Raw genomic sequence first — 26183 nt, 5'->3', positions numbered from 1 at the left:
CATTTCACAACAAGAAACACAAATTGTTTATCCTCTGTCATAAAAAGACTACAATACCCATAGAATGCAAGGTTCAAACTCATGAAGCATTCATAAATCAGGAATATCTGATTCATAACAAATAACAGTACGATGGACTTTCAGTTGTCTCTGGCACAAATTTTGCTTACTTTGAGTTACTTTTATAGAAACAGAAATTATTTCAGCAGATGAAGATGCTGAATAACCGTTATGATAAACAACATAACTGAATTTGGAGCGCTGTGAATATCAAGAGTGCCTTTAGTTTGTCACCTTGTACTGTAACCTGTCACAGCAGGTTGCAAACAACATCTTTCACAAAAGCATCCTGCTTCATGACTGCAGCTACTAGATAGAAAATAAATAAAAAGGTTATTATAATGCATAATCTAAACCAATAGGACTTACTATTTTTGTAAAAAGTCAGCACCCACAGAACACTGAAGTGCATATAGCCCCAAATAGAGTTTGCTACACAAGGTATTAAAGTATTATTTACTAAAAAAATTGCCATGATTCACAGAAAATACCTAGAACACACATCTATAAGATGCAGTAAGAAAACAAGTCATCCTTAAACACACTGTCACAGCAAAGCCCCACATAACTGACGCTTCTAGACAAAGCAACAACGTATGTAATCAGATCATTTCATTCTTAAAGGAGTCCTAAAGCTAGGAAAAAATTATTAGCAAGCAAAGATAAAACATCATGAACGGCAAAGCACCTTTTGGTTACACTGCTAAATTTCATATTCACCAACAGTTCTATGAGGAAATGTGCATGATTTAGTGATACTGGAGGAATTTTACCAGTGTGGTTAACTAACTGTAAACGTTGCAACTAACATATCCATGACATTGTCGAGCTGTACAACACTGTATTATGTAGTTTAGTTACTAGTAGAACACTGTATTGTATAGTTTAGCTACTAATAAAATAAGAACTGGTCCAAAACAGAGACATAAGCCAAAAGTGCTGAAACAGGGACAGAGGAAGAGAAGGTCATGAAAAGGATGAGAAGAAGAGAAAGATGACAAAGATGATGAAGAAAGGATGAAGATGTCCCAAACTACCACCAGAGGATCCCCAACCTGTTCGGCCACACATGTGTAGTAAGAGTTATTTATGATAAATAGTTCTTGGAACAGTAATGAATACACTTGTAGTTTTTGTAGTCATAAATATGTATAGATTGGCCATATAAACAGTGAACAAAGTTGGTATGCACGTTGGGCAGAACTTATCCCCTGTGCATCTGGCGCCAAAAACAAACAATGTCTGCTTTCTAACAGTCCAAACCAGGTATTAGAGAGTTCTGTCTCTGTTTTTTTGGTATCAAAAGTAGGTAGTTTTATAGAATGTGACAACAAAGCCTTAACTATAAGTCCACTGTAAAAATAGCCATTTTTTATGCAATGCAAAGGGCATGCAAAACCCTAGAATATAACCATGACAAACAGCAGCATAAAGCAGAAGAAACAGCAATCACTGTGCCAGAATGCAGGGAAGACGTCATGTGCACGCCTACACCAAGCTCAGTGGGATGTTGGGCAAAAATCACCTTCAACCTTCCCCTGACAATTTAGACCACCTGCAGAATAATGAAACCTCTGAGAGAAATAAATAGAACAGAGCCTGCAGAGAGAAAGGCCCTTGACAACAGCAAGAGACGATCCAGCGGAACATGATGACAAACCTCAATAAGATAAAGAAGGTTGGTTTAAAGCAAGTGCATCATGGAACTGTGATGCACTGAATCTCTACCCTTTGTTCATAAGTTCTCCTGAAACTTTCCTTTATTGAATTCTTTTGAAATACCAGCCAAATGCACAAAATTACTTTTTTAGACTGTTGCCATTTAGGGCATTAATAGGCAAAGGAAAAAGGATCATTACTTCTTCAAAACATATTTTGTCTTGCTGATGCATTGCACTGCTTTGGCATCAGCAAACGGGAAAACATGCACTGACACAAACATCTGAATATTTGTATTACATTTAATATAATCAAAAGAATTTCTGCAACCCATACATCATTTAAAATTAATGCAATCAGTCTGTACTAACCAGCAGTAAACTTGCCATACAAAATGTAAAGGACACAGTATTCTGCTCATGGTCCCCAAATCTGACGTATTTGACCATCTGCTTCTGCCGAAACCCAGAAATAACATACTGCTACTTTGGGGGTGGTGTGGGGGCAGAAAGAAAGGGCTGGCTTTGCCAGTGCCTCATTCTAGAGAAAAAATACAAGTTCCCTGTCCCCCCAGAGAAGCCCCTGTCTGCTAATGTCATGAATATTATTTTTGCCTTCTGGCATAATTTCAAGTAGGTATACTTTGATAATTACTTACGTAGGACAGCCTTGTTTCTCTCACCACAGTAGGAGACCCTCTGTCACTGACTGTAGTAAGACGCAGTGGCTCTATCAGTGGAAAGGCTGGCAGCGCACATGCTCAGGTGACCTTCAGTGCTCTCAGACAGCTGTTTTCAAGTCTTGCACAGCACAAGAATTCCCACCACTCATGTGTTCAGTGCACTGACCCTATTTCAAAGGCTGACAAATTCCGTAAGCCCTCACAGCAACAGAAACAACCCTCACACAAAACCTTGTGTAGCACAATTATCCTTAAAGATCCCATTCATTTATCATGAATCACAATGGTAACAATCATCTTTAATAGTTCCTTCAAGTTCACATAACTGTATCTTGATACTGTCATTAGTCTGTACTGCACCTAACATTACCAAGATCCTGCTAATTGCACTTGAGGGTCCTAGAAGAAATAGTTTCCACCCGATCCACATCATGCATTGTGAAGATCTTTGGGGGATTAGTTAGGAGAGTTTTGTCAATTACCTACTTTTGTTCCCCTAGGAAAACTTTAAACCAAACAGTATGTTAGATTCAAGTTCCCTAAGAAGTCCTCCCACTACAACGCTGCCCTCAAGAGGGGTCCTGAAGAGAGTCAGACAGGAAAATAATTGAGAGAATAGACACTCCGCTTGGATTAAAATATACAGGATTGGCACTCATGAGGCAAGCAATCTTAGAAAAGAAAGAGGACAGAGACAAAAACTGGGAATTTCACTAAGACACTATCATGCAGCTTCTTGAACTGATTCGATTTTCAAAAGAAATCCTCCAAAGACATAAAATCATCTAGGTGTGCTGACCACACTATTTCTCGTTCAAGCCAGGATGCTGTTGGCCTTCTTGGCCACCTGGGCACACCGCTGGCTCATGTTCAGCTGGCCATCAACCAGCACCCCCAGGTCCTTTCCCACCTGGCAGCTTTCCAGCCGCTCTTCCCCAAGCCTGTAGCATTGCCTGGGGTTGCTGACTGCAGGACCCGGCACTTCTCCGTGTTGAACCTCGTACAACTGGCCTCGGCCCATCAGTCCATCCTGTCCAGACCCCTCTGCAGAGCCTTCCTGCCATCAAGAAGATCAACACTCCCCCCCAACTTAGTGTCCTCTGCAAACTTACTGAGGGTGCACTTGATCCCCTCATCCAGATAACTTAAAATTTTAAAGAGCACTGGCCCCAATACTGACCCATGTGGAACACCACTTGTGACCAGACACCAGCTGGATGTAATTCCATTCACAGCCACTCTTTGGGTGATCTGAAGCTGTAGATAGGAATTTTGATAAATTCTGTTTATGCCATTCTCTCTTGTCCTACAGAAGACCACAAAAGCTCTCCCAGGGAAGAGAACACCACTGCCCAACAGGAGCCATATGCTCCACACCTGCTCTACTCCCATACTGGGAACTCAGCTAAGACAGAGGCAGCACAGGTTTCCCTGGGTACTGTGCAAGTGACACACACCCTCCTAAAAAGTCCCCTTTGTCTCCTCCTTCTAATAAATCTACGGCTGCTTTCTACTCCATCAAACGTAGGACAACTGAGCTATTCTCAATACATACTAATATTACACATATACACACATTGTATGAGACCTGTAACCAACTTATTTCAGTTGGTATACTGCACTGCTTTAAGATAAGAAGTCACATTTGACTCTAGGGAAATTAAGTTTCACCTTACTCTAACTAACAGGCAAGTCCTAAAAGTCAATAGTCTCTGTTGAAATTCACAAGACCTGTTAACCACTAACTGACAATACAATATGGGCCAAGTATTTCTTATTCAAGAAGCACGACAGGACCATAACACAGTACACAAACTCTGACAAAGCATTACTGTACTTTTTTTAAGCCTGCTTCAGCCAGCCCCTGCCTCAGGGTGCAGCTGCAGTTGCCCTTGTGTAGTACAGCTCTGTGGTCAGCCAGCAGGCTTTCTGCTGTCCTTCCCTGCTGCTCATTAAGCTTCTCTCTTGCAAGTCTGTGTACTTTTGACATGTAACATCCAGTAGGAGTACCTGGCATAATGAAATTCATCTCAGTATTGTGGTATCCCCAAAACCCATTAAATGTGCCAAATACATGCTCCATAACTATCACTCACTGGCACAAGTAATGTTCTTACTCCCACCCCCCATGACGCTGTCTAGCTTCTGCACACTTTTAAACAAGCAAGATTTAGGCTTTCCCCACAAGAACCACAGCTGGCATTGCAACTGAGCCAAAATATCTCTCCTGGAAAGCACCCCTTCACACAGCAAATTTCCAGGGGTATAAGCATCATCCACTCATTGTTAAACTAAGACAAATATAGTATTTTGAGACATTCAGTAGTGCTTACAGACCTACTCAAAACATCACTGCTTAAATACTCAAAGAATAGGACAGGGAAAATCTTGAATCCCTGAAAATGAAAGCCTATTCAACACAAGGTAAATACCCCAGGTTATATAGTAAACATAGGTCAACCTATGGACAAGAAGCACATAATTTCACTGACAAAAAAAGCACTTGTCGACATCCCTAGGACCCTATTTAGCACATTCTCATAATTCAGGGTACTGGTAAAGTCTACCAAGGTTCATTTCAGAAGAACAACCTTTGAGTACTTAAGTGTTCTGCAGCTACTGCTGCTGCCCTGTATTCATCATCATGAGCTGCAGTCACATCACTCAGGCCTCACTTCAAGCTGCATCTCACATTTTTCACTCACCACTGACTCTAATTTTCTCTTTTTCACCTCAGTTGGATGATCAGAGCAACCACGGTGGCATATCAGGGCGTTTTGGTTTGGTTTTTTGGGGTTTTTTTTGTGTTTTTTTTTTTAAAAAAAAAGGCCACAGAAAGAATAACACCCTCTAAAATTCACAGAGATGTTACATATCTGTACAAAGTTCCTATAGCTCACAGACATGCTGAAGAGATAAAAACCCACTCCAGGAAACATTTTTGGGGTATTGTGAATGTTACAAACAGCACACAAAAAAAATTGCCACCATCCAGTAAAACAGTGGGAACTAACCAAGTCAAAAGTTTAAGTACTCATGCAGAAAACTGAATTAATCCCTAGTTTTAATCTTGTTTTGCTTTAGCTTCCCCTTCCACCATGAAAAAAGAACCCAAAAAACACAACAAAACCCAAACTGCTTCTCACTGTTACTTGGTAAGTTTTTGAACAGTAGTTGCGCATGCTAAGTAATTATACAGAGTTGTGTAAGGGCTCAGGATTTCCATTCTCATGTGTCAAAACTGCAAGTGATGTGGTTTTCCTACATAACAATTTCCTGTTCTATTAAGCCTTTTTTTGATGAAAGCTGGATTAAAAGAAGAGATATTTATATTTGTTCGTTATTCTAAGTTATTTTACTTATGCCAATATATCAAAACACATTTTGGGCATAAAAATTAACGGAAAACCTGCAGAAATAATTTCACATTAGTTGGTGGGCAGCAGCCTAGGAGAAAACAGCTTCATGTTATTATAAACCTGGCCACACTGGATCTGACAAAAGGCATATTTGCACTGCTACATTTTCTTTGGCAACGGCCAAAGACAGATCCTTATTGACTGCTGGAGGCACACGTAGCTTCTTAGCCTACAATCCCTCATGTAGCTTCTAGATGCCATGGTTTTGTGACATACAATTTTTATCTGTAACAAGACTACTAAGATCCCTCCCTCTTTTAAAATATTTTATAATTGCAAATCTCAGTTTTCAATAGGCTTTCATAGAGCTGAAGTAAATATCAGAAACAATAAAACAAACAAAAAAACCCAAACATAAGAAACAACAAAATTCTTCAAACAGAGCTGAAAAATGAGTGTAAAGAGATGCTTTCAGTCACAGTGCTTCTGACACACTGGATGATGCAGTAATGATGCAGCTAGCTATTATTGTCTAGAAACACAGAAGAAAGCAGGCTTACAAAGAATAATATTCTGTCTTACTAGACCTAGAGATGTAAGTTGGAAAAACCAAGCCACTTTTAAGTTAAAGTCTCTCAATCACAGCCTTTTTCAGAAAGCACAGAAATGCAATTTATTTTAAAGCCACACTGGCAGTTAACAGAGATCAAAAATAGTACCTTCATGTCTAAATTCCTTTTCCAACTTAGCCATAAATCATCTTTTCTTTCCTCACCTTCTCCTTAAATGATCTGCATTAATTGAAATTTCCTTTTATTACAGCCACTTTCTTAGTCCTTTTGCTTTATCCTCCCACCAGGCAGCCCTGTTCCATACTTGGCAGAAGAGATAAGTAGGAGTTGTATGATTTGGGGCAATGGGGGGTACAGGTCCATGTAGGCCCCAACACACTGGATAGCCTTCCAAAATTTCGAGAACACTTATTATCTATGACCTACTAGAAAGAAGCCATGAATCTTATTAATTACAGGATAAATATTCTATTCTGCATAAGTTTAAGTTTTGTTAATTTTGAAGTGTGAGTTACAGCCGCCTCTAGCCAATCACAAAATGACAGCATATTATCAGACTTCCGTAGGTTCAACATTTGGTACAGGTGACTATTACACACTAGCTCCTACACAAGAAGAAAACCAAGTATTTGCTAAGGAGACCTATTGGTATATTCAAGAGTACACAAGTCAGTAATGAGGACACCCAAACCTGTTACAAAGAAGCTTCGTATTTTACTTTGTACAAGCATTTTTATAAATGTGCATGTGTACATATTTATTTTACTACACCTACTGAATGAACACATTGCTCTCTGAGGCTGCAGAAGAAACACAGCGCCTCCTATTATTGCTATAATGGCAACAACGACAAGCCAGCTGTTGCCAAAGAGAACACGTAACCACCGAGTAAAAACCCTGTTGGGGGAAAGAACCATGAATTAGGGTCCCTCTCACCCATCCAACTACCAAGCTCTTTATTTTCCCAGAACCTGTAGAAACTTTATTAAATGCGAGACCTGTGTTCTTGTATGAAGCTTAAGCTAAGTTAGACAGCCCCATTTCCTCATAGCCATAAACACAAATATAACGGACAAATTTGTCCCATGCGACAAATGCACAGACATGGAACCCTCAGCAAGAGATCCCACAAACATCAAGTAGCTTTATAATGGGGTAAGCTCTACCAACTAAAATTTGCAATTCACTGAAAACAGTTTCATGTTCTTGCCTTACAAGAGCTGTTTTGGGGATGGATGGGTGGTGTGTGTTCCTAATTTCTGGAAAGAAAAAAACACCCTCTAGAATCTCTTGAGACTGCCGATATTTTCCCATCACCCCAGAGCCAAAGGCTTCTGCAGAGGCGGGCCAGGGCCGGGGCCGGGGCCGGAGCAGGGGCTCTCTCCAGCCAAGCTGCACACAACCATGATGAAAACAGCCCCTGCCCCAGCCCCTGCCCCCACACCGACGCACCTGCCCTGGAAACTGCAAGTTTCAGCGCAGGGACCAACTCCCGCTCCCCGCTCAGGTACCTTTAAAATCCCCAACGCGACAGGCAAGTGCCAAGAATCACGAAAATCCAGCGGTGTCACCAGCACGGGCCCAGGGGGCGAGGGGACGCCCGTCTCCCCTGAGAGGGCTCCACAGCCCGCCCCAGCAGCCCCGCACCTCACCACACACCCAGCCCCGCAGCAACCGCCTTCCCGGAGATACGGCCGACAACCGCCAGCCCTCCGTGAGTCTCACCCCGCACCCACCTGGAACTCCAGCCCATAAATCACCGGCGCATCGTCCTCCATCGTGGTCTCGCAGCACGGCACACCCCGCTGCCCGCCGGCTTTCTGGCCCTCGGCGCTCCCCGTCGCTCGCCGCTTCCGGGAGGTGCCTTCGCGCATGCGCACTCCCGCCCGCCCAGCCCGCGGCGCAGGCGCGGTGGGGAGCGGCGCCCTGCGCGGTGGCGGAGCCGGGGTGTCGCCGCCGCGGCGCGGAGGTGAAGGCAGGGCAGGGAGGGCGGGAGCGGCCTGAGCGGCCCTTGAGCTGGCAGAGGGGCGCCCAGGCGTATGGGTATTGAGGCGGCCTTGGGACCCCGGCCCTGAGGGAGGGCGGCGGCGCCCCCTGGGGCGGTGCTGGCGGAGGCGGTTGGGGGAGGCCGCGCCCACCCCCGCCGCAGGGCCGGCCGGGCCGCGGGGCGGGCAGGGCTGGGGGGCCCCGCGGCGGCGCTGGAGGTAGGCCCGGACCGCGGGGCGGGCAGTGGCGGGACCCGCGGGGCCATGGGAGCAGCGCGGCCGGTCCGCACCCTGCGCCGCCGGGCGCATCTCCGGCGCGGCCAGCTGGTTCAGCTGCCTGCCCTAGTGACAGCCGTGAACTCTCCCCTTCCTTGTTTTAAATAGAGACCAAGCTAGTCGTTACGAGCAGAAAAGCGAATATTGTTTTTTCTGTGTTCAGTGGGAGGCATTTACTTTTCAATCCAAATACATGTGCGACTTGCAAAAAGGGTAAAGAGTAAACCTCTTTCAGAATTAATTTATGTTGTGGGTAAACGTTAATGAAAGATGTCAAATAGTTTTATTTTAGTTTATATTACTAAATTTTAAAAGCAGGGATTTAAGTATTTGTTTGGCACTCAGGAGTTTCAGGGTGGCACCTGAACAATACCCAAGCAATAAAACTAATACTCATTTTGTTGGGGATTTTTCCCTCTTCAGGTACCATGGCAAATAGTGAAAGTAATGCTAAGGATGTGAAGAGCGCCTCAGATGAAAATGACAGCAGAGACCTAGTTCAACAGAAAACTCAGGAAGAAATTCTCTTTCATGAGGAAACCATTGATCTTGGTGGAGGTGAATTTGAGTCTGAAGGGAATGAAACTGTATCAGAAGACTCTAATAATTTTGTAGATAAACTTAATGAACAAATGATGGAGAGCGTCATTATTTCAGATTCTCCAAACAACAGTGAAGATGACACAGGTGAACTTGGTTGTCTCCAGGAGATCGTAGAACAAATGGAAGCTAAAGATAGTCAAAAAACACAAGCAGAAGTGGATAAAGAAGAATTTTTAAGTAATGAGAGTGAAACTGAGCATGAAGAAACGCCCAAAGACATTTCTGAGATTGGAACGGATGATCAGGCATCTTTAAAGGAAGAATCAGTTCAGGAAGCAGTGAAGGAAGAACCAAAGCTGGGAGACAATGTTCCTGTTGAAACAAAACCAAGTAATATCGATGAAAACAAACCTGAGGACCAGATATCATCGCCTTATACTAGCAAACCATCTTCTGAGGTTGAGCCTATTCCCGTGTGTACCATCTTCAGCCAAGCAAACAATGTTAATACCCAGCCACAGTTGTTCCTACCAGATGGTTTTGAGCCTCAGATGGTAAAATCTCCCAGTTTTAGTAGTATAATTGAGACTCCAGTGAAGTCTAATCCACAGGTGGTTCAGCCAAGTCCTAGTCTAAGCAAGTTCTTTGGTGATACCGTTAGCACTAATACTTTAGCTTCCGATTTTTTTGATTCATTTACCACGTCCAGTTTTATTTCTGTTAGTAATCCCAATGCAAGCTCTTCAGTTCCAGAGCAAATGTCATCTCTTTCTAATGGTGGAGACAGTTCTTGTTCTTCACCTAACCCTACTTTCTCTGTGCAAAATGGGAGACCTGAAGCAGGTGGTCCTTCATCGTCCCTAGAAATAGCTCAATCTCCCAAGCCGTTCTCACAAATCCAGGCTGTCTTTGCTGGGAGTGACGATCCATTTGCCACAGCCTTAAATATGAGTGAACTAGACAGAAGAAATGATGCTTGGCTACCTAGTGAGGAAACTAGAAATGTTCTTGTATCAGTTGCCACGCAACAATACAGCACTGTGTTTATAGATAAAGAGAATCTCACCATGCCTGGATTAAAATTTGATAATATCCAGGTAAGAGCCTATTGTATCTTAGGGTATGCTTGTATTTTAGAAATGCTGTGAAAGAGCTGTCTGATAATCTGTATATCCTAGTGCTTCATATTGTTGCTGATGGTCACCTTGTGCATATTACTTCAATCCTTACTAGAAAACTTAATGTCACTGCCTACACGTACATGAAGGGGCTAAAATGGGTTCTGATCTATTCGTAGTGAAATTTGTTGGGTATGATGAAAATAGTGTTAACAGTTTCCATAGAATCCAAAACTGTGGTTTTAAGTAGTTTGTTTCTGGTCCTCCTAGTTAGTAGATAATGCTCGTATTTGGAGTATATACAAAATCAGTATGCTGTACTGCAAAGTTTGGTTGGGGAATTCGCTCTTGCAACGAAGTCGGAGATAATATTTTTCAGTGGTGTTCACAGTGTTCTCAGTAATGTTAATACTGACCGAAATCGCATCATTTGTATCTTCCCTAAGCAGCAGAAAGGTATAACCTGTAAGAAAGGTTGAGTGCTAGAGTAAGCTCCTGGGAAGGGATAACCCCACAATTAAAGGGAAAACTCTAGATGAGATCATGAAGGAAAAAACACAGCGGTGGAAAGTAATTTCTTTCTCTTCTGTCAGTCCCCAATTGGTGAGAAGGCATAAAGTGTTTTTTCACAATCTGAGAAATTCACTTGGATCTGTTCAGTATTTCTCATGAAGCAATTTTATCCTGACTGCTCAGCCAAAGGCTAACTGTCTTAATGGAATATTTTTCTTGAAATAGGCTAATCCTACTCTTTCATATCTGTGTCTCTGGATAATAGAATTGTTGTCTAGAGAGGTGGTGTTGAGGGTTTGGATACTTCAGTCCTTAGTTGTAGCATAACAAAGATTATCAGTCAGTAGTTAAGCAGAGGGCAGGCTGCAGTAACTTCTGAATTTGCAGGAACTATCAGAAAAGTTTCTGGAGGGAATCAGTTCTTAATTTGTAGCTGAACTATCTGACAAATCTTGGATTTCTGTCACGAACAACGAGTTGTACCAGTTTTAGACGTACGCCGTGCTGCTACTACTTCTTGGGTTACCTTTATCTTAAAATATTTATTTGTCATCACAGCCCGGTAATTAGCATGAAAAAAACCACTGTAGTAGGAAAATACTCCTTCCCACCTCCCTAAAAAAGTCCCTTAGACCCTGATGAGTAGTTCAAGAGTGTCTATATTTCTCTTCTGACAGCTAATGAGATGGACAGAAGGAATGATCCCTTCCTTCTGCAGGCCCCAAGGATGAGGGCCTCCTTTTTTTTTTTTCTATTTTTTTTTTTACAGTAGTTCTCTTTCACCTTCCCTAGTCCAGTCAAGGATTAAAGGCTTCTTTGTGCTGATGATTCCCTGAAACTGGGCACATGCATATATGTAGATCTACCAATTGGTACAGTAAGTGAAAAGAAGACATTATGGCAATGTATGTGTGATGTATTTGTATGGTAAGACCTGATGTAAAATCATCAATGGAATTAAAGGGCATTCCTGCTGCTTTCTTCAGTGATCATAGTTTATAAGCAGTCATATTGACATGTCAGGCAGGGAGAAGTTTTGAAGTGCTTTATGTTTATTCAGCTGTCCTCACTTACAGTTACTGCTTTTCAGTGGCCCGAGTGTGGGCCTTGACTGACCTGACATCCCTTAGTTGGGTATCATTGTTCTGTAGGTTTCTAATACTGCAAATTGTGTATTTAACTGAAACTATAATTGTAGAGTACTCTAAATGTCAACGGAAACATTGTGGGAGGCATGTTTTCAATGTTAAATCAGCTTCCAACAATGGGCTTTAAAGCTTTGGTGTGAATAGTTTGCTAATGCTAAATCTTAATGCAGGATGTTAAACCAGGCTGCATGCAGTTGACAAAGTTGTTAGTTGAAAATAGCATTTACAATGAGCTGTGAGTGTGCTTCAGGAACGACTGAAATTTTGTATGACATATACTGAAGAGCTGGTACTCTATTTTTTTTTCCCCTCCTCACTTGGGAAGTGTTTCTTACTGCAGGTGCATTGTCTTAAAAGTTAAGTGGATAAATCATACCAAGAAAATTACTAAATGTTCTCAATTTCAGGTGTATGCTACTTTTTGCTGATCATTCAAGAAACATTTTTTTAAACTTACCTTGATAGTGTGTGGTATTGATTGCCTGTACCTGTGCTCTGAGTGTGGGAACAGGTTGGAGTACTGCTTTTTGTGCTCCTTCCATTGTCTGCTGTCATTATGTCCTTTGTTTCATTACATTAATTTCCAGTTTTCTTCCTCCAGAGTACTGTAGGGAGGGATTAAAAATTATTTTGTATTTATGTCTTTTGCATATACTGTCTTTTCTTAATCCTTCAAACTTCTGTCCAAAAGATGGAAATCTTTTTTATTTATAGGATTAGTGACACATTAGAGGTAAAAACATTCCATGTAGTGAAACAGTAGTTGCAGTCTCATTCCTCAAGAAACTAGACAGAAAACACAGACCTGTTTCCCATCACTGTCCATGGGGAAAGTGCAAACTTTAATGGCAATTATCTTTATCATAGCTAAGCTTTATTGTATTTTATGCAGTTCACCTTTTTTTAGGCAAAAGGCTTTGTGGCTTGCTTCTTGCTCTCTGTGCTAACAGGTTCCTAACACAGTTCTTTAAGTGAGTGTTTTCCTTTAAAGGGATTTTTGCAAGTATTCCTTTGTATGCTTATATTTTTGCATAGTCACTTTCTGCTTTAGCATCTTAAATATTGCATGCTGTTCTAGTTACTACAGATCTGAAACAATAAAATGGAATTAAAGCGAGTTGCAGAGGAGGGATGTGAGGAGTGAACAGGTTCTCTGTTGTGAGTGGTAGCTAAAAGGAAGCAGACCCTTTGGCTTATAAGAGCAATAATGATCTAAAATTCATCAAAGAATTAAATAGAGGATTATGACTTGCTGTTTTTTAAGACAAAAGAACTGTTGAGTAATAAGCATAAAATGAGTTACTGTTCTGCAGCCCATGTAACTGTTTTTAAATTGTATAATTCATTGCCCTCAGATGTACTTTTGTTTAGGAAAACAGACTGAAAATCGAGCAAGACAAATGTCATGGGAGGTGTGTCTATTGGTGGGTGTTTAAAAACTGTAGGCAAGTATGTCCCCTGGCACAAGTGCACCATGAAGTTCTGGCTGTTTTAAGCTGGCAAAGACCAGTATGAGCTTATGCTCTTTCTTACACTGTTTCCATAGACATTTGCTATTCCCCAAAAGGATGGTGAAACAGATAGATCTTTACTCTGGCTAAATGTGGGCTATAAATTGCTTTCTGTTTAAAAACAAAAATATAAGTATATTGTTTTAAAAATGCATAAAAATGTAAGATTGGCAAAAATCTTACAGAAGTCATTTGTTACTTGCTCCTGGCATGTGGTGACTTGTGACACCATAGGGAATTCTCTTGTGTATAGCAATTTGCACAGTCCCAGCAAGACTAGGCCCTGCTCCCCTGCACCCTGTCCTACACTCTTTGGCAGACTTGGTACTTGAAGAGCGTGTAAACAGTAGTTAACACCATTTTCAATATCTGTCGGTGTGTGGTCCACAGTTTTTCAGTGGCTGCTTGATGTTAAGGTTGAATTTCTTACTACCTGTTGAAAATCTCCAGTACACAGAACCACAAGCATGTCGGCCGCCAGACAGGAAGGCACAGAAACTGGTAGTTGAACAAAGATAAGAGGCACAGAGAGTGCAATATACAGAATTATTCAGTTTATTGACAGCAGAGCTGGAAATAGAACCTAATTTGGACACACTTCCTTTTAGCTGCTCCATGTTGTAAAATATAGAATTAATGCTGTCTTAACTTCAGAAATCTGTATGTCTCCACTAGTCTCAAGTTTTCAAATTACTGAGCTCAGGTAACTCGCTTTCCCTAACTGATTCCTGCAGTTAATTATTTTGAAATTAAGAATACTTCCAAGTTCATTTTCTGTGGATACTTAAGGCTGTCTGATCATGTGCATGTTTATGTTTGATTAGTTTCAATATTATTATCCATATATTTGGATAATATATCCTTTCAACATGAATATCCATTATGAAAACCTGTAAAACTTACTATGTTTTGTAAGATCTTCTGAAAAGTATTTTGTAAGATCTTTGAAGAATAATAAAATGAGAAGCAAATAAGCCTGAATGTTTCTATGGTAACTGAAACCTAAATATTGGGGAAAAAAAGAATATAGCGAATAACGTAGAGTAAATCTAGAAGTTTTCATTAAAATGCTGTGAATATATATGCATTTATATTCATTTCACTCAAAAAGTACTGGAAAATAAACAATTCTCAAGGGAAAACAACTGTGTTGCTCAGCTTTAATTCAACATTTATTTTGCTAAAGTAATGTTTAAAAGTGTCTTGTTATGTTTCTTTTTTTTTGTTCCATGAACACCAAGGGAGATGCAGTGAAAGACTTAATGCTTCGTTTCTTGGGGGAGCAAGCTGCAGTGAAGAGACAAGTTTTAAATGCCAACTCTGTAGAACAGTCATTTGTAGGCTTGAAACAGCTAATTGTAAGTAACAATCTTCATAATTGAATATATATTAAGTACCATGCTTCCCTCAAGATAATTGGGAGCTATTGACTGTGAGGAGAAACTCAAAAAAAGTAAAATAAAATCTACATATCAGTCTATTCATGATACTGTAAAAGTACTAGCCAAAATGTAGTTTTTAGTGGGAATGACACTGGGATTTAGCTATTCTGTTTTAGATGATGTAGTAAACATACTTTTTTTAATGTGCAAAACTTAGAAAAAAGGTAATTTTACTGTGAATTTTATCAGCTGATAAGCTTTAGGTAATGTAAATGGTGGCAAAACATTTTAATTGCTTTTTTTTTATCTGCATGTATATTTCTCATGTTTTCACCTCGGTATTTTACAAAAGTTAAGACATACCATTTGTAAATGGTAAGCAAAGCTGATGACGTCATATCAACTGCTTTTTTATTTCAGTACAGGATAATTAAACTAAATTACTTCCAAATGAAAGCTTAATTTTCTCCGAGTTAAAATCCCTTCCTTAGTGTAAATATTTTGGACATGGACATAGTTGCATCTAGCAGCCTTCTCAATCTTGCCTTGTTCTTTCAAACATTGTATTCCTGTATGAAGTTCATTGCTATTATATGACTGAGCCTTACTTAATCAGTTGAAATGTCAAAATATATTAAGCTTATTTTATTTTTTGAAAAATGGGTGAAAAATTACCGAATAGAGGCAGTGAAGAATTATAAGCGTTAGGACAGTCTGCGTTTAGTACTTAACATCTTTTCATTCGTTTGTGTTGCATTACATGTAAAGCTCCAGAAGAGACTTTCTTGTTGCGTTAGGAAAGCTCTATGTGGTCTCTGCAAGCACTGTTAAGGAATTGAGAGGTAATTTTTGAAACGAGACCTGAAAAAAAAGATTGTGATCTCCATCCTGGAGATAGATGTTTTTCTTAGTCTCAATGTTTTGATTAACTTGAGAGTTTAGAGGGGAAAAGATATCTTAATAAGAAATCTTGTCTCCAGCGGTGTCTAAGTGGGAAAAGCCTTTTTCTGCACTTCCTTTCCCTCTTCCAGAAGAGGAATTTTGACCTATGGAAAATGTTTTTCTATTTGGCCTGGTGGCTGTGTCCATGCAAAATGTTCTTCTATGATACAGACCCTTGTACTTTAAATATAGTGCTGCCACCGATACTGTTTTGGCTTTGGGTATGGTCTTTAAGCTCCAGATCAGTGTTAAGGCTTTTACGATCAAAGCAGAGAAGATAGGAGGCAATCTGCAGCTGTCAGATTTTTTGCTACCTGTAGCAGATTTGATTATTTTTTTTTTTTTTTACAACTTGTCTTAATAGAGGGGAGGTTTAGGTAAAAATGCAGTCATTCAGCTAGAAGTCAGGATGTTTTTCGGTTTTCAAGGTTTCTAGTCATTAGCTATGGGTTGCTCTTGAGCAATATCACTATTCCTCAGGTTTTTTGCAGAACTCTTTCTTTTTGTGATAATTAGTTTTGGTTTGGGGTTTTGGGGTGATTTTTTTTTTTCTTGCAGCCATTGCTGGTTTTTCTGCAATTCTTAATGTAGAAAATTTGTTTCTGATTAGCAACAGTCTTAAAGGTAAAATGTATTTCAGACTTGGAAATGTTAAAATCCCATGCTATATAATATTAATTAGTAATGATGTATGCTTTTACATACACAGTAGGCCAAGATGACACGTAATGTGCTCTGTTGGCAACCACCAAATTTACTTTTTTTGTAAATGAACTCCTGACAAAATATATTCAGTGAATATATCTTTTCATGCAAAGGACCACTTGCAGGGAATATTTTCATTAACATCTGGATAAAAACTGGTGAAAGTTGGGAATATGGCTATGCAGTTTCCATAAGGGTAAGGTGTTTTTTTCATGAGTTGTTTGTTTGATATCCATGTAAACTACACATGACATATGAGAATTAATGAGATTGTTTCAGTCATCCAGTTCAATCCCTTGCAGTAATGGACAGCAACAAAACAGTCTACTTCAAAGGGGTCTGTAGTACAGAAGAGACAAGCATAGAATTAGGATAGACTTCAGCTTCAAACTGATAGCTGTTATTTAGGTGTTTGCATATGAGCTCATACCTGAACTCTTTAGTCAAAAGAGATCTATCTAATCAGCACAGTTGCTGATCGCACCTGAATTTAGATGTGTAAAACTGGGATCCCATCTAAAAATCTCAAACTGTCACGTGCTGTAGGAAGGCACTGGTGGCAGGTGAAACCACAAGTGAATGTGAAGTCCTGTTATGAAGAAATTTGTTAGGTTAAAATTCTCAGATAGTCTTGGGTGAACCTGATCTTACTATGGGAAGGAAAGGAAAAAAATAAAATGCAAAGCCTGTCTGCTCCAGAGGAAAACGTTTCATTTGTCTCTCGTTGCTGTTTTAATTCTGTGTGGATGGGGAAAGCATGCTAAATAGCTCATCGGTATCCCAAATCTTCATAACACATGTCTTCATCTGCAACTCTGGAGCTCCTCTCTTCCATCATACAGTTGCTTCTGTTAGCTTATTTGACTGTGTTAACAAATACAGATACATTGCTGCTACTTTCAAAAGCTATTCCAGAACTTCATTCCTTTGGTTGAAAATCAAAGGAATTCTAATCAGCCCTCTCTCAAAACGCAACATGAGATCAAAACGCTTAAATTGTTGTAAACAACTTTATCTTTGATTAGAAAAAAGATTAAGTCATTTTTTCTTCTTAGTATTTGCTTCCTCTCCTCTGCTACTTTGTATGGGTAGACAGCAGTGACACTTCAACTTCCACTTCCTTTTTTACTTCCTTTTTTTTTTTTTTTTTTTTTTTTTTTTAAGGCGAAAATAACTTCTCTAGTCATCTTATTATGGGCATCTTCATAATCATCCTAGGAGCTCTTAGAATCTCCTTCAATTCAAGCTAACATCTTTTTATTATCACTGTCCAGAACTCAGCACATTATATTGTAAGTTACATGACTTTGCATGTTAATGATTGTGTTTTACCTTTTCTGTTATTCTGATACTGTAAATCATCTGATTCTTGTTTAGTGGTATGGTCCTTATATTTTGACAGTAATTCCTAGATTACATCTTCAAATGCATATTCTAGCTCCATTCAGCAGGGTCACAAAATAATATGTTAAATTGGGTTGATTCCAGTGTACATCCTTGCATCAGTAACTTGTCACCTTCCTTCTAAAAGTTCCAGTAATAAATATTTACTTACACAAGTTAAAACCCAATTCTGTTGGTAAGATTAAGTTAGTGCTTGTAGCAAAGAGTGTTGGAGACTGAAGTCCTTTTGGGGGGATCATAGTGCAAACAGTCTGCAGAAGTTTTCTCAAGTACAATTAGTTGTCAGGGAAGAAAAAGGGTTATCAAGAAGGTAGTAAGCTGAACTTGCAAAGGAGCGCCTTTTCTGATGAGTCTGCTGGCAGCAATATCATTCTTAAGACAAATAGTTGCTCACTAGGAACTGAACTCAGCTAACAAAATTGTTTGTTCAGCATGAATTTGGTCTCCGTTTTGCGTGAGATTTATACCAGTAACCCAAAGATGCATAGTTGGTTTATTGAACAACTGTATTTTCACATTTTAAATTTCTGCTATGGATAACAGTGTGTTGGAAATGCTTTACTGGTAGGGTAATGCTACAGAGGTGGTGCACTGGAAGTAGTTTACAACTTTGAGGCTTTTAAGAGCTGTAGGAGTGCTGGAGTGGTTCAGCAAAGTAACTCTGTAAATCTAGGTGCTTATCGTTGAGGTGATAACTTGTAAATAACCTCTACAGATGTGTAACTCTTAAGTGTTTATGTATTTCAATAGAAAATAAAATATGAGTTTTCAGTTTGAGAAGTTTCATTAATCTGGTGTAGGAACATGCATTTACCTCTAGAGCAAATAAATGTAAGCTAAAGCTTGTCTTCACAGTGGTACTTCATTTTATAGCAGCAAAAACATTATACATACAAGGTGCAAGCTGCAATTATGTTAGTTCCTGTTATTCCATATTTTAGATTGTTTACCCTCATTTGAACAAACAGCATAATATTTCTTCCTAGAGACCTTTGTGGTGTTTTGAGTTGTGAGGTGTTTGCAGCCATAGGGAGATAGTCTTTGATAGTTATCATACCTAATTAAAAAAAAAAAAACAAACAAAAAAAAAACCTACTGTATCTTGCCACTATAAATACGCAAGTTTTGCTTTTAAGTATGCAATCATTTCTTCAAGCTACTAGACTAGGAAAGGGTTACTAACTACATTTTCTTAACTGACGTGGAAATGCTCTACCAATGTAATTTACAGGGGAGAAGAATGTCATAGCTAGTGGAGGAGGACATTTTAATCACTTTAATGGTGTTACATGTAGAGTTAATGGCTCCCTTTGAGTCTATTTAAAAAAAAAATCATATACAGTTACTTTTGCACGTGATTAATGCTTGATCTTACATATATTTTCAAGTGTAACAAATTTGGATATAGTGGTATGGCATACATATTCACTTTAAGTTAGAAATGATCCTTAAAGATATAGGTGGACATTCCTTTATTTCGAAATCAGTAAGCAATTTCTAACATTTTTGTAGCTGATTTGAGCTGAGAGATGCAAGTAGCACAAGCAGTAACTGGGGTCTTGTGGGAGAGGTTGCATTTTTCCACTAAGAAGCGTCAATTTATTGGATAAAATATGAGTGACTTACCTTCAAGTGAAAATTGTTTTCCTGAGAGACTTAATACCTTAATACTGTTATAAATTGTCTTCATGTATCAGGTGAGTTTCCTTTGCATTGAACACATTTTTCTGTAGATGTCCAGTCTGTGTGATTCTTTTTGCTTGACAGAAGAATTCCACCTGGGTATTAGGCATATTTGTTGCATATTCTGAGCTTCACTGCTTTCATTCAAGAAGACAATGTACAGCATTGTATACAAAGAAGAAACATGAACACTTATGCAATCATATGTCTGAGATCTTTGTTCAACAGTAATTAAAAAAATAAAGCAAAACTGGCCTGCATAAGACTTCCAAGGAACTGTTATGTATGTGAAAAAATGGTATTCAGCTATTCAGTAGTAATTTTTTTCAGTCCAAATCAGTGAATATCTTCATAATAGAATAAAACCAGAGTGTTTCAGATATAGTGAAAACTCTGATAACTGAAGTTCTTATGACATTTTGTTAGAAAAGGAAGAAGTGTAAAAAATGGTTTTCCAGACAGACTACAACTTTGTCTTGTATTGGGTCATTTTACTTCATTAGAAGTTTTCTTCATTTCTGAATCTAAAAAATATAACATCTTCAGTGCTATTCTTGTATTTGAACTAGAAACATTCTAGTTTTAGTAACTGGAATTCTCTTCTACCCTAGTATTCCTACATCCCATTTCTTCATCCCTCTTTGTAGAAGACTGGCATATCGAAGGCACTGGGATGTACAGAATATCACAGTTACTTTTAACTTTGACCAAGTGGACCAGAAGCATTACTAGACCTTTAGATTTTAATTTATCAGAATTTAGAACTCATATTGTTGACTCCATTTCAGGTGGTTTTTAGGCTGTTTCCTTTTATTGCTTTTATTAAAAGGGGATCATGATAGCCTTAGTCAGGTTCTTATTTTGAAAATAGTGGAGCGTAAGTCAGTAAAATGAGGAGGTGAGAGTTGATTGCATGTTGTGGTTTAACCCCAGATGGCAACTAAGTACCAAGCAGCTGCTCGCTCATATACCACTACCCCCTGCAGCAGGATGGGGAAAATCAGGGGAAAAGGTAAAACTTGAGGTTTGAGATAAGAACAATTCAATAATTGAAATAAAATAAAAATAATAATAGGCACAACAATTATTACAAAAAGGAGAAAGAAGGGGAGAAGAATAATATCCAGAGGGAAGGAGGGAAAATAACCAAGTGATGCATAATACAGTTGCTTGTCACCCACTGACCAATGCCCAGCCAGTCCCTGAGCAGCGATTGGCAGGCCCTGGCCAACTCCCCCCAGTTTATATACTCGGCATGATTTTCTGTGTTAGGGAGTATCTCTGTGGCTAGTTTGGGTCAGCTGCCCTGGCTATGCTCCCTCCCAGCTTTTTGTGTCCCTCTCCTCTGGACCTTCTCACTGACAGGACCCAAGAAACTGAAAAGTCCTTGACTTAACATAAATGTTACTTAACACAGTGATGTTTTCAGTTGTGGCTATCAACATTATTCTGGCACCAAATCCAAAACACAGCACTCCCCCAGGTTCTAAGAAAATTAATTCTATCCTAGCTAAAACCAGGGCATCACCTTACACCGTAATCTTTTATTTCTTAAAGCTGCAATCAAAAGAAGCAGTAAGTTAATGTACTCTTATTTTTGTTCCAAAAAAGTCACATTGGGTTTGTGTGCAAGATAAGCTGTCATGGAAGAGGAGGGGGAAGGCAGTGGGGCTCTATAACGTGCAAGTTTTACCACCTCAAGCTACATAAAGCCTTTAGTGCCTACCTCTATAGGGTAATAGTCTGACAAAATCCAGGCACTACCATCTGCTTTTTTTGATTTAAACCTAAAGTCCTTGTATTAAAATCTCAGGCAGTTTAAGAACTTCAATGAAAAGATAAAAAATAACTGGACTGGTTCTGTCTGTCTTAAAGAAAAATATATTTTTTTTTTATTTGAAACCTGTTTTACCAGTTTCGCCATCTGTATATAAACCTCACTGAGGACCTCTTTTGATTTTGTGGGTAACAGAGAAGTTCTGCAAGGAATAATGCAGTTGGATTGTCTATTGGGTGTCTAGTCTGCTTATCCTAGCTTTGGGGTGTGTACAGCAGTCAGTACTGAAATGTTTTGGGATGTTTTCTTTTTTTTTTTTAGTTTTGGGGGTTTTTTTGTTCATGTTGTTAGAGACCAGAAAAATCCCTTCACATGGTAAACATCTGTACCAGTAGTGTGTAGGATTCACAGAAGCCATACCAGCTGGTGGCTTTCATTTAAGGAAGAATAGTTCCATACTTTCTGTGAAAAAAAGATTTGCTAATGTCATGTGTGGAGGGAAGTTCTCTTCTGCTAGGCTGATACTGTGTTAGCGAACAATTTGGTAATAATATTTGGTTGATAGTATTTTCTGTAGGAGAAAATAGTTTTTTCACACAACTGTTGCTGGATGACCATGCCCTGATCATCATAGAATAATAATTTTATTCTTTGAGAATATTGTTCCGTTTTTTTGATGCTGTATCTGAAGCAGTAGTATCCATATTTGCTTTGAGCCTCTACATATGACTTAAAACGGAATTTATCCCTATTGCTTTTAGGAACAATGGACCCAGGTTGTTAGAACTGTGTGGCTGTAGACTACAGGAAATGTGAAAGTGACTGACTTCCGAGGTTTTGAGGGGTGTTTGAAATAACAGGACAAAGATTTCTGGTGGACTGGCAACTCAGGCAACTGTAAGTCTAGTACAATTTGCCAGAGACATCAATGTGTCCTGCTAATTTCAAATTAAGTTATACTGCTAGCAGCCTTCTAGTAAGCTTCCACAGAGAATTACGCTCCATGACCAGCAGGCAGCTCTGATTTTGAAGTCATGATGAATATTGTTTCATTTTCCGGCAAAGACTGCTTTCACAATGTTTGTCAGATTTGCTTCTCCTGGCTATCTTGTTCTGTAAAGAAGTATTTTTTTTCTATGCCTGAAATAGAATTTCAAGAATTGTAGCACCTAAGTTTGTCATAAATGTTCCATTATTACTTTTGGATCCTAACTCTCATTTGAAAAGAAAAGTTGAGTGGTTTTAGAGTCTGTGTCCATTTCCTTTCTAAGGATAATAAGAAACTAATTTGTCCCTGCAGAAGAGCAATAAATTTTAGGTAACTCACGTCCGTGTCTTTCTGCTTTTCTAAGTTGATACACAAATGCATTATCAATACCTGCACTTCCATAAGAGTGTAGATGTCTCAGAAGGTGCTATGCTGCTTCGTGGTCTTGCTGTCAGCCAACTTCTGCATTTCCAGAGGAACTCAATTTTTTGCCTGGGATTTGACAGTGCAGTGGAGAGAGATGAGGTGATTAGTGCATGATGATCTCTATAGTGACCCTTTGAACTATATGGCTGCAAAATGGGTGCTAAAGAGTATGAAAACCTTTCAGCTGTTCCTAGTAGTTGTTCTGTATAACTGTTTGCCTGTATTGACATGTTTTCTAAACTCTAAACATTGGCGAGAATTTAATAAAATCCCAGTTCAAGGTCAGTACCTTTTCACTGGCAAGCACCAATGTAAATATGTTGTATTCCTTTACATTTCATCAGACAGCATGACAGTTTTGTGTTACATTTATCATTATTTTTTTATGGTTTTAAGAAACAATTGAAAAAACATTACTTTCAGGAGCAAGATGTATTTGTTTTATACCAACCTGCTGAATATACGTTTCTTGAAAAACCTTTCTGTATGATAGAAAGGTATGATGGCTTAAAACCTGTGAAGCATTAGTCTGTGTTTTAAATTTTTGGTAGTGTTACCTGTTTAAATGGTTCCATTAGCACATACAAGGCAGAAACACTAATGGGATGACAGTGTGACAAGACAGTTTGACTTGTCTAACTAGGAATTAGTTTGTTTTGTGACTAAAAAATAAATTTAAGAATATTTTGAAGTTAGCTGTGAGATGAAAATTCGGATGTTTACTTTTTATAGGTGAAACAATTATTCTGAATTTATCATTTTATGCATTGCATTTTTTCTTGTCCTTTTTTCTTAATTGATAAGAATTCTCTGCTTTGGGCATTGTTAGGGCAGTCTGTTTTTATTAAATGAACTGCACTAGGGGTTATAATCTGAAAGACTGAAGCCAGGGGGGTAGGAACAAGCAAATACTTGTTTCAGTAGAGTAACTTGTATCAGTAGAGTAACTTGGATGTGATTATTGAAATATGGTTGGCAATGTTTTTCCCCTTTTGAGGAGAAAAAAAAATTGTGAATATTCTAGTATGTTCAAATATATTAGCAAACCCAGTATAGCTAGAAGTTTAGAATACTGTATCGTGTTGTATATTCATCTGTTTTAGTGATCTTGTAATAGTAATGCTTGATTTCAGTTTTTGCCTAATTAAACGTGCAGCTTTGACAAATGGCATTCTGCTGCTCATCGGCCAGCTCTCTGACCTTGTCATTATTACTGATGGGTATATGTAGCTGCTTCAGGCAAAATAAGCAGTTGTGCATTTTAGAGACTTTATGATTTTTCTACTTACTCTTTTCTTCTTCCCAGAGCAGTAAAAACTGGAGGGCAGCAGTTGACTTGTGTGGGCGGCTTCTAACTGCACATGGTCAAGGCTATAAAAAAAGTGGACTACCTACTAGCCATACAACAGATTCTTTACAGGTACGTTTAAAGAAAGATACATACACCCTTGTCGTTTTTTCCAACAATATTCCCAGTGGCATGTTTTTTTAACATGCCAAACTTCTTTTCCTATGTTGCCTAAAAAGTGATCTTATTAAAGAATTGTAGCAAGTCACTTTTTCTGTTTACTTATATAAAATAGAATTTTACTTAGGTTTTCATTTAAAACAATACTGTTTTCTATCTTGATTGTATTTTTTTAAAGGTAATCACACTAGTGAAAAGGAATATGTTTTGCTGTCTTGGAAGACTCACTGTGCTAAAGTTCATGGACACTATCTAAATGGTGAACTTTATAGTAAGATTTCAGATGTTAGAACTATGTTTCATGGTAAGAAAATAAGAACCCAAATTAATAAAGTTTCATGAAACATTACAAGTGTTCTACTGAATAAAATGTGACCAGATGACAGTGTATGCTTCTGGCCCTAGTAACTATAAAGCTCATGGCATTTCACCAAAATCGTAACAGATTTTAAGAATTGCATAAAATTGGGGAAAAAAGTAAAAATCAGTTTGATAATTCTTACATGCTAACTCAATTAAAGAGAGATGTTCTAATTTTGAAGCAGGCCAGTTTTTAAACTTCATGTTCAGAATCTCAGTACCTTTACAAACAATTAAAACATCAGTCCTCTGTGTTTTGTTGTAATGATCTTATGAAAAGTATTTTGTGAAAGAGCATGTAAACATAAATCCTGATTCTTATCAGTAAGTAACACAGAAACTCTTCACTCAACTTTATCATAAAAACTTAGAAAGCTGAAATTGAATGTGGCTTGTGACTGAAGCTGCTAACATTCCTTGTCTTTTCCTTTTTTTTTGCATATGTTAATTTTTAGCTGTGGTTTGTGAGACTAGCACTGCTGGTAAAACTGAATCTATTCCAAAATGCAGAAATGGAATTTGAACCATTTGGAAATTTAGACCAGCCTGATCTTTATTACGAATATTACCCTCATGTATACCCTGGACGAAAAGGTACGATATTTGATTTACAAAATTTTTGCCTGTTTAACCAAAATAATAAAAAATAACCATCATTGAAAAAAAGGTAACCAAAAAAATTTATCCAAAATAATGGATTCGGTTATTTTTTTCAATTCTAAAGCACTGGTGAACTTTGCATTTTTATTTTCTTTTTCCCATGAAGAATATGATTGACTACTATGTTAAAGTATTTGCGTTATGGAGGTAGCAATAAGTAGTAACAGGGGGTAAGACTATTCCATCGTGATATAGATAGGCAATGTATTTCATGATGCTGATTTGAAAAGATAGCACTGATTTGAAAGAGGAATGTTTTTAACAATTAAATATAATAAAGTAGTTCTAGGGTATTGAAGTAAAAAAAAACCCCAAACTTTAATGGTTCATTTTATGCAGAAATAGACTGAAAGGTGATGAGTTTGTGGTAACAAAATCTGTAAGCTTTTCCTCTTAAATCTATCCATCAACCACTATGCTATTTTTAACACTCGCATGTTCCTGGCACACATGCTAATGCAGGTTTTATTTTCTTGGGTTTCCTGGCTTCTAGGATTAAAAAAAAAATTAACCAAATTTAGAGCCAATTTGATAATTTCCTTAATTAAAAAAACCTGTTAAATGTAATATTATTTGCTAAGTAATTGAAATTAAATAAAAATCAGTAATTCACAATGTATCCCATTGTTGAAGAGGAAAAAAGACACCACCAGCCTCAATTATTTGTAAGAGATTTATCTCAAGTTACAAATGCACTGATTCCTACTGCTCCCAGTAGCCCATAGATTAACCAAATAGTTCCACTACCCAGGGTATCCTAGTACTCCAGGAGCCTGGATTTGAAAAATTGCTATTTTTAAGAGCAATTTCACTCCTCTTCAGGCTATTTTGAATTTTTATTTTTTCTAAATCTGTTATTTAACAATAAATAACTCTGATGCAAGTACACTGTTAAATGATCTTGCTGTTTGTTGGCTGTCATATTTGAACCACAATGTATAATGGCACGGTTATAAGTAACA

At 38.5% G+C, this 26183-nt stretch overlaps 2 protein-coding genes across 7 annotated transcripts in view; one reads left to right on the top strand and one right to left on the bottom strand.

Moving 5' to 3' along the window:
* Positions 1 to 8221, bottom strand: part of EIPR1 (EARP complex and GARP complex interacting protein 1) — an 89162-nt gene extending 80941 nt beyond the window's left edge. For both annotated transcript variants that reach the window (XM_055810252.1, XM_005238200.4), the window contains exon 1: positions 8069 to 8221. In XM_055810252.1, coding sequence (XP_055666227.1) covers positions 8069 to 8206 — 138 coding nt within the window. In that variant the 5' untranslated portion in view covers positions 8207 to 8221. The remainder of the gene's footprint in view (positions 1 to 8068) is intronic.
* The window catches only part of TRAPPC12 (trafficking protein particle complex subunit 12), a 61772-nt gene continuing 43778 nt past the window's right edge, over positions 8190 to 26183 (top strand). For 4 of the 5 annotated variants that reach the window (XM_005238143.4, XM_055810249.1, XM_055810251.1 and 1 more), the window contains exons 1-5: positions 8190 to 8301; positions 9017 to 10233; positions 14668 to 14784; positions 24040 to 24153; positions 25017 to 25155. In XM_005238143.4, coding sequence (XP_005238200.3) covers positions 8205 to 8301; positions 9017 to 10233; positions 14668 to 14784; positions 24040 to 24153; positions 25017 to 25155 — 1684 coding nt within the window. In that variant the 5' untranslated portion in view covers positions 8190 to 8204. Of the gene's footprint in view, positions 8302 to 8651; positions 8807 to 9016; positions 10234 to 14667; positions 14785 to 24039; positions 24154 to 25016; positions 25156 to 26183 lie in introns of those variants that run through there. The other variant, XM_055810248.1, reaches the window with a different exon arrangement.

This window comes from Falco peregrinus, chromosome 7 (assembly GCF_023634155.1).
Source record: "Falco peregrinus isolate bFalPer1 chromosome 7, bFalPer1.pri, whole genome shotgun sequence".
Classification (NCBI taxonomy): domain Eukaryota; kingdom Metazoa; phylum Chordata; class Aves; order Falconiformes; family Falconidae; genus Falco; species Falco peregrinus.
Note: the sequence above shows the minus strand (reverse complement) of the source record. Positions and strands in the feature narration are given on the sequence as shown.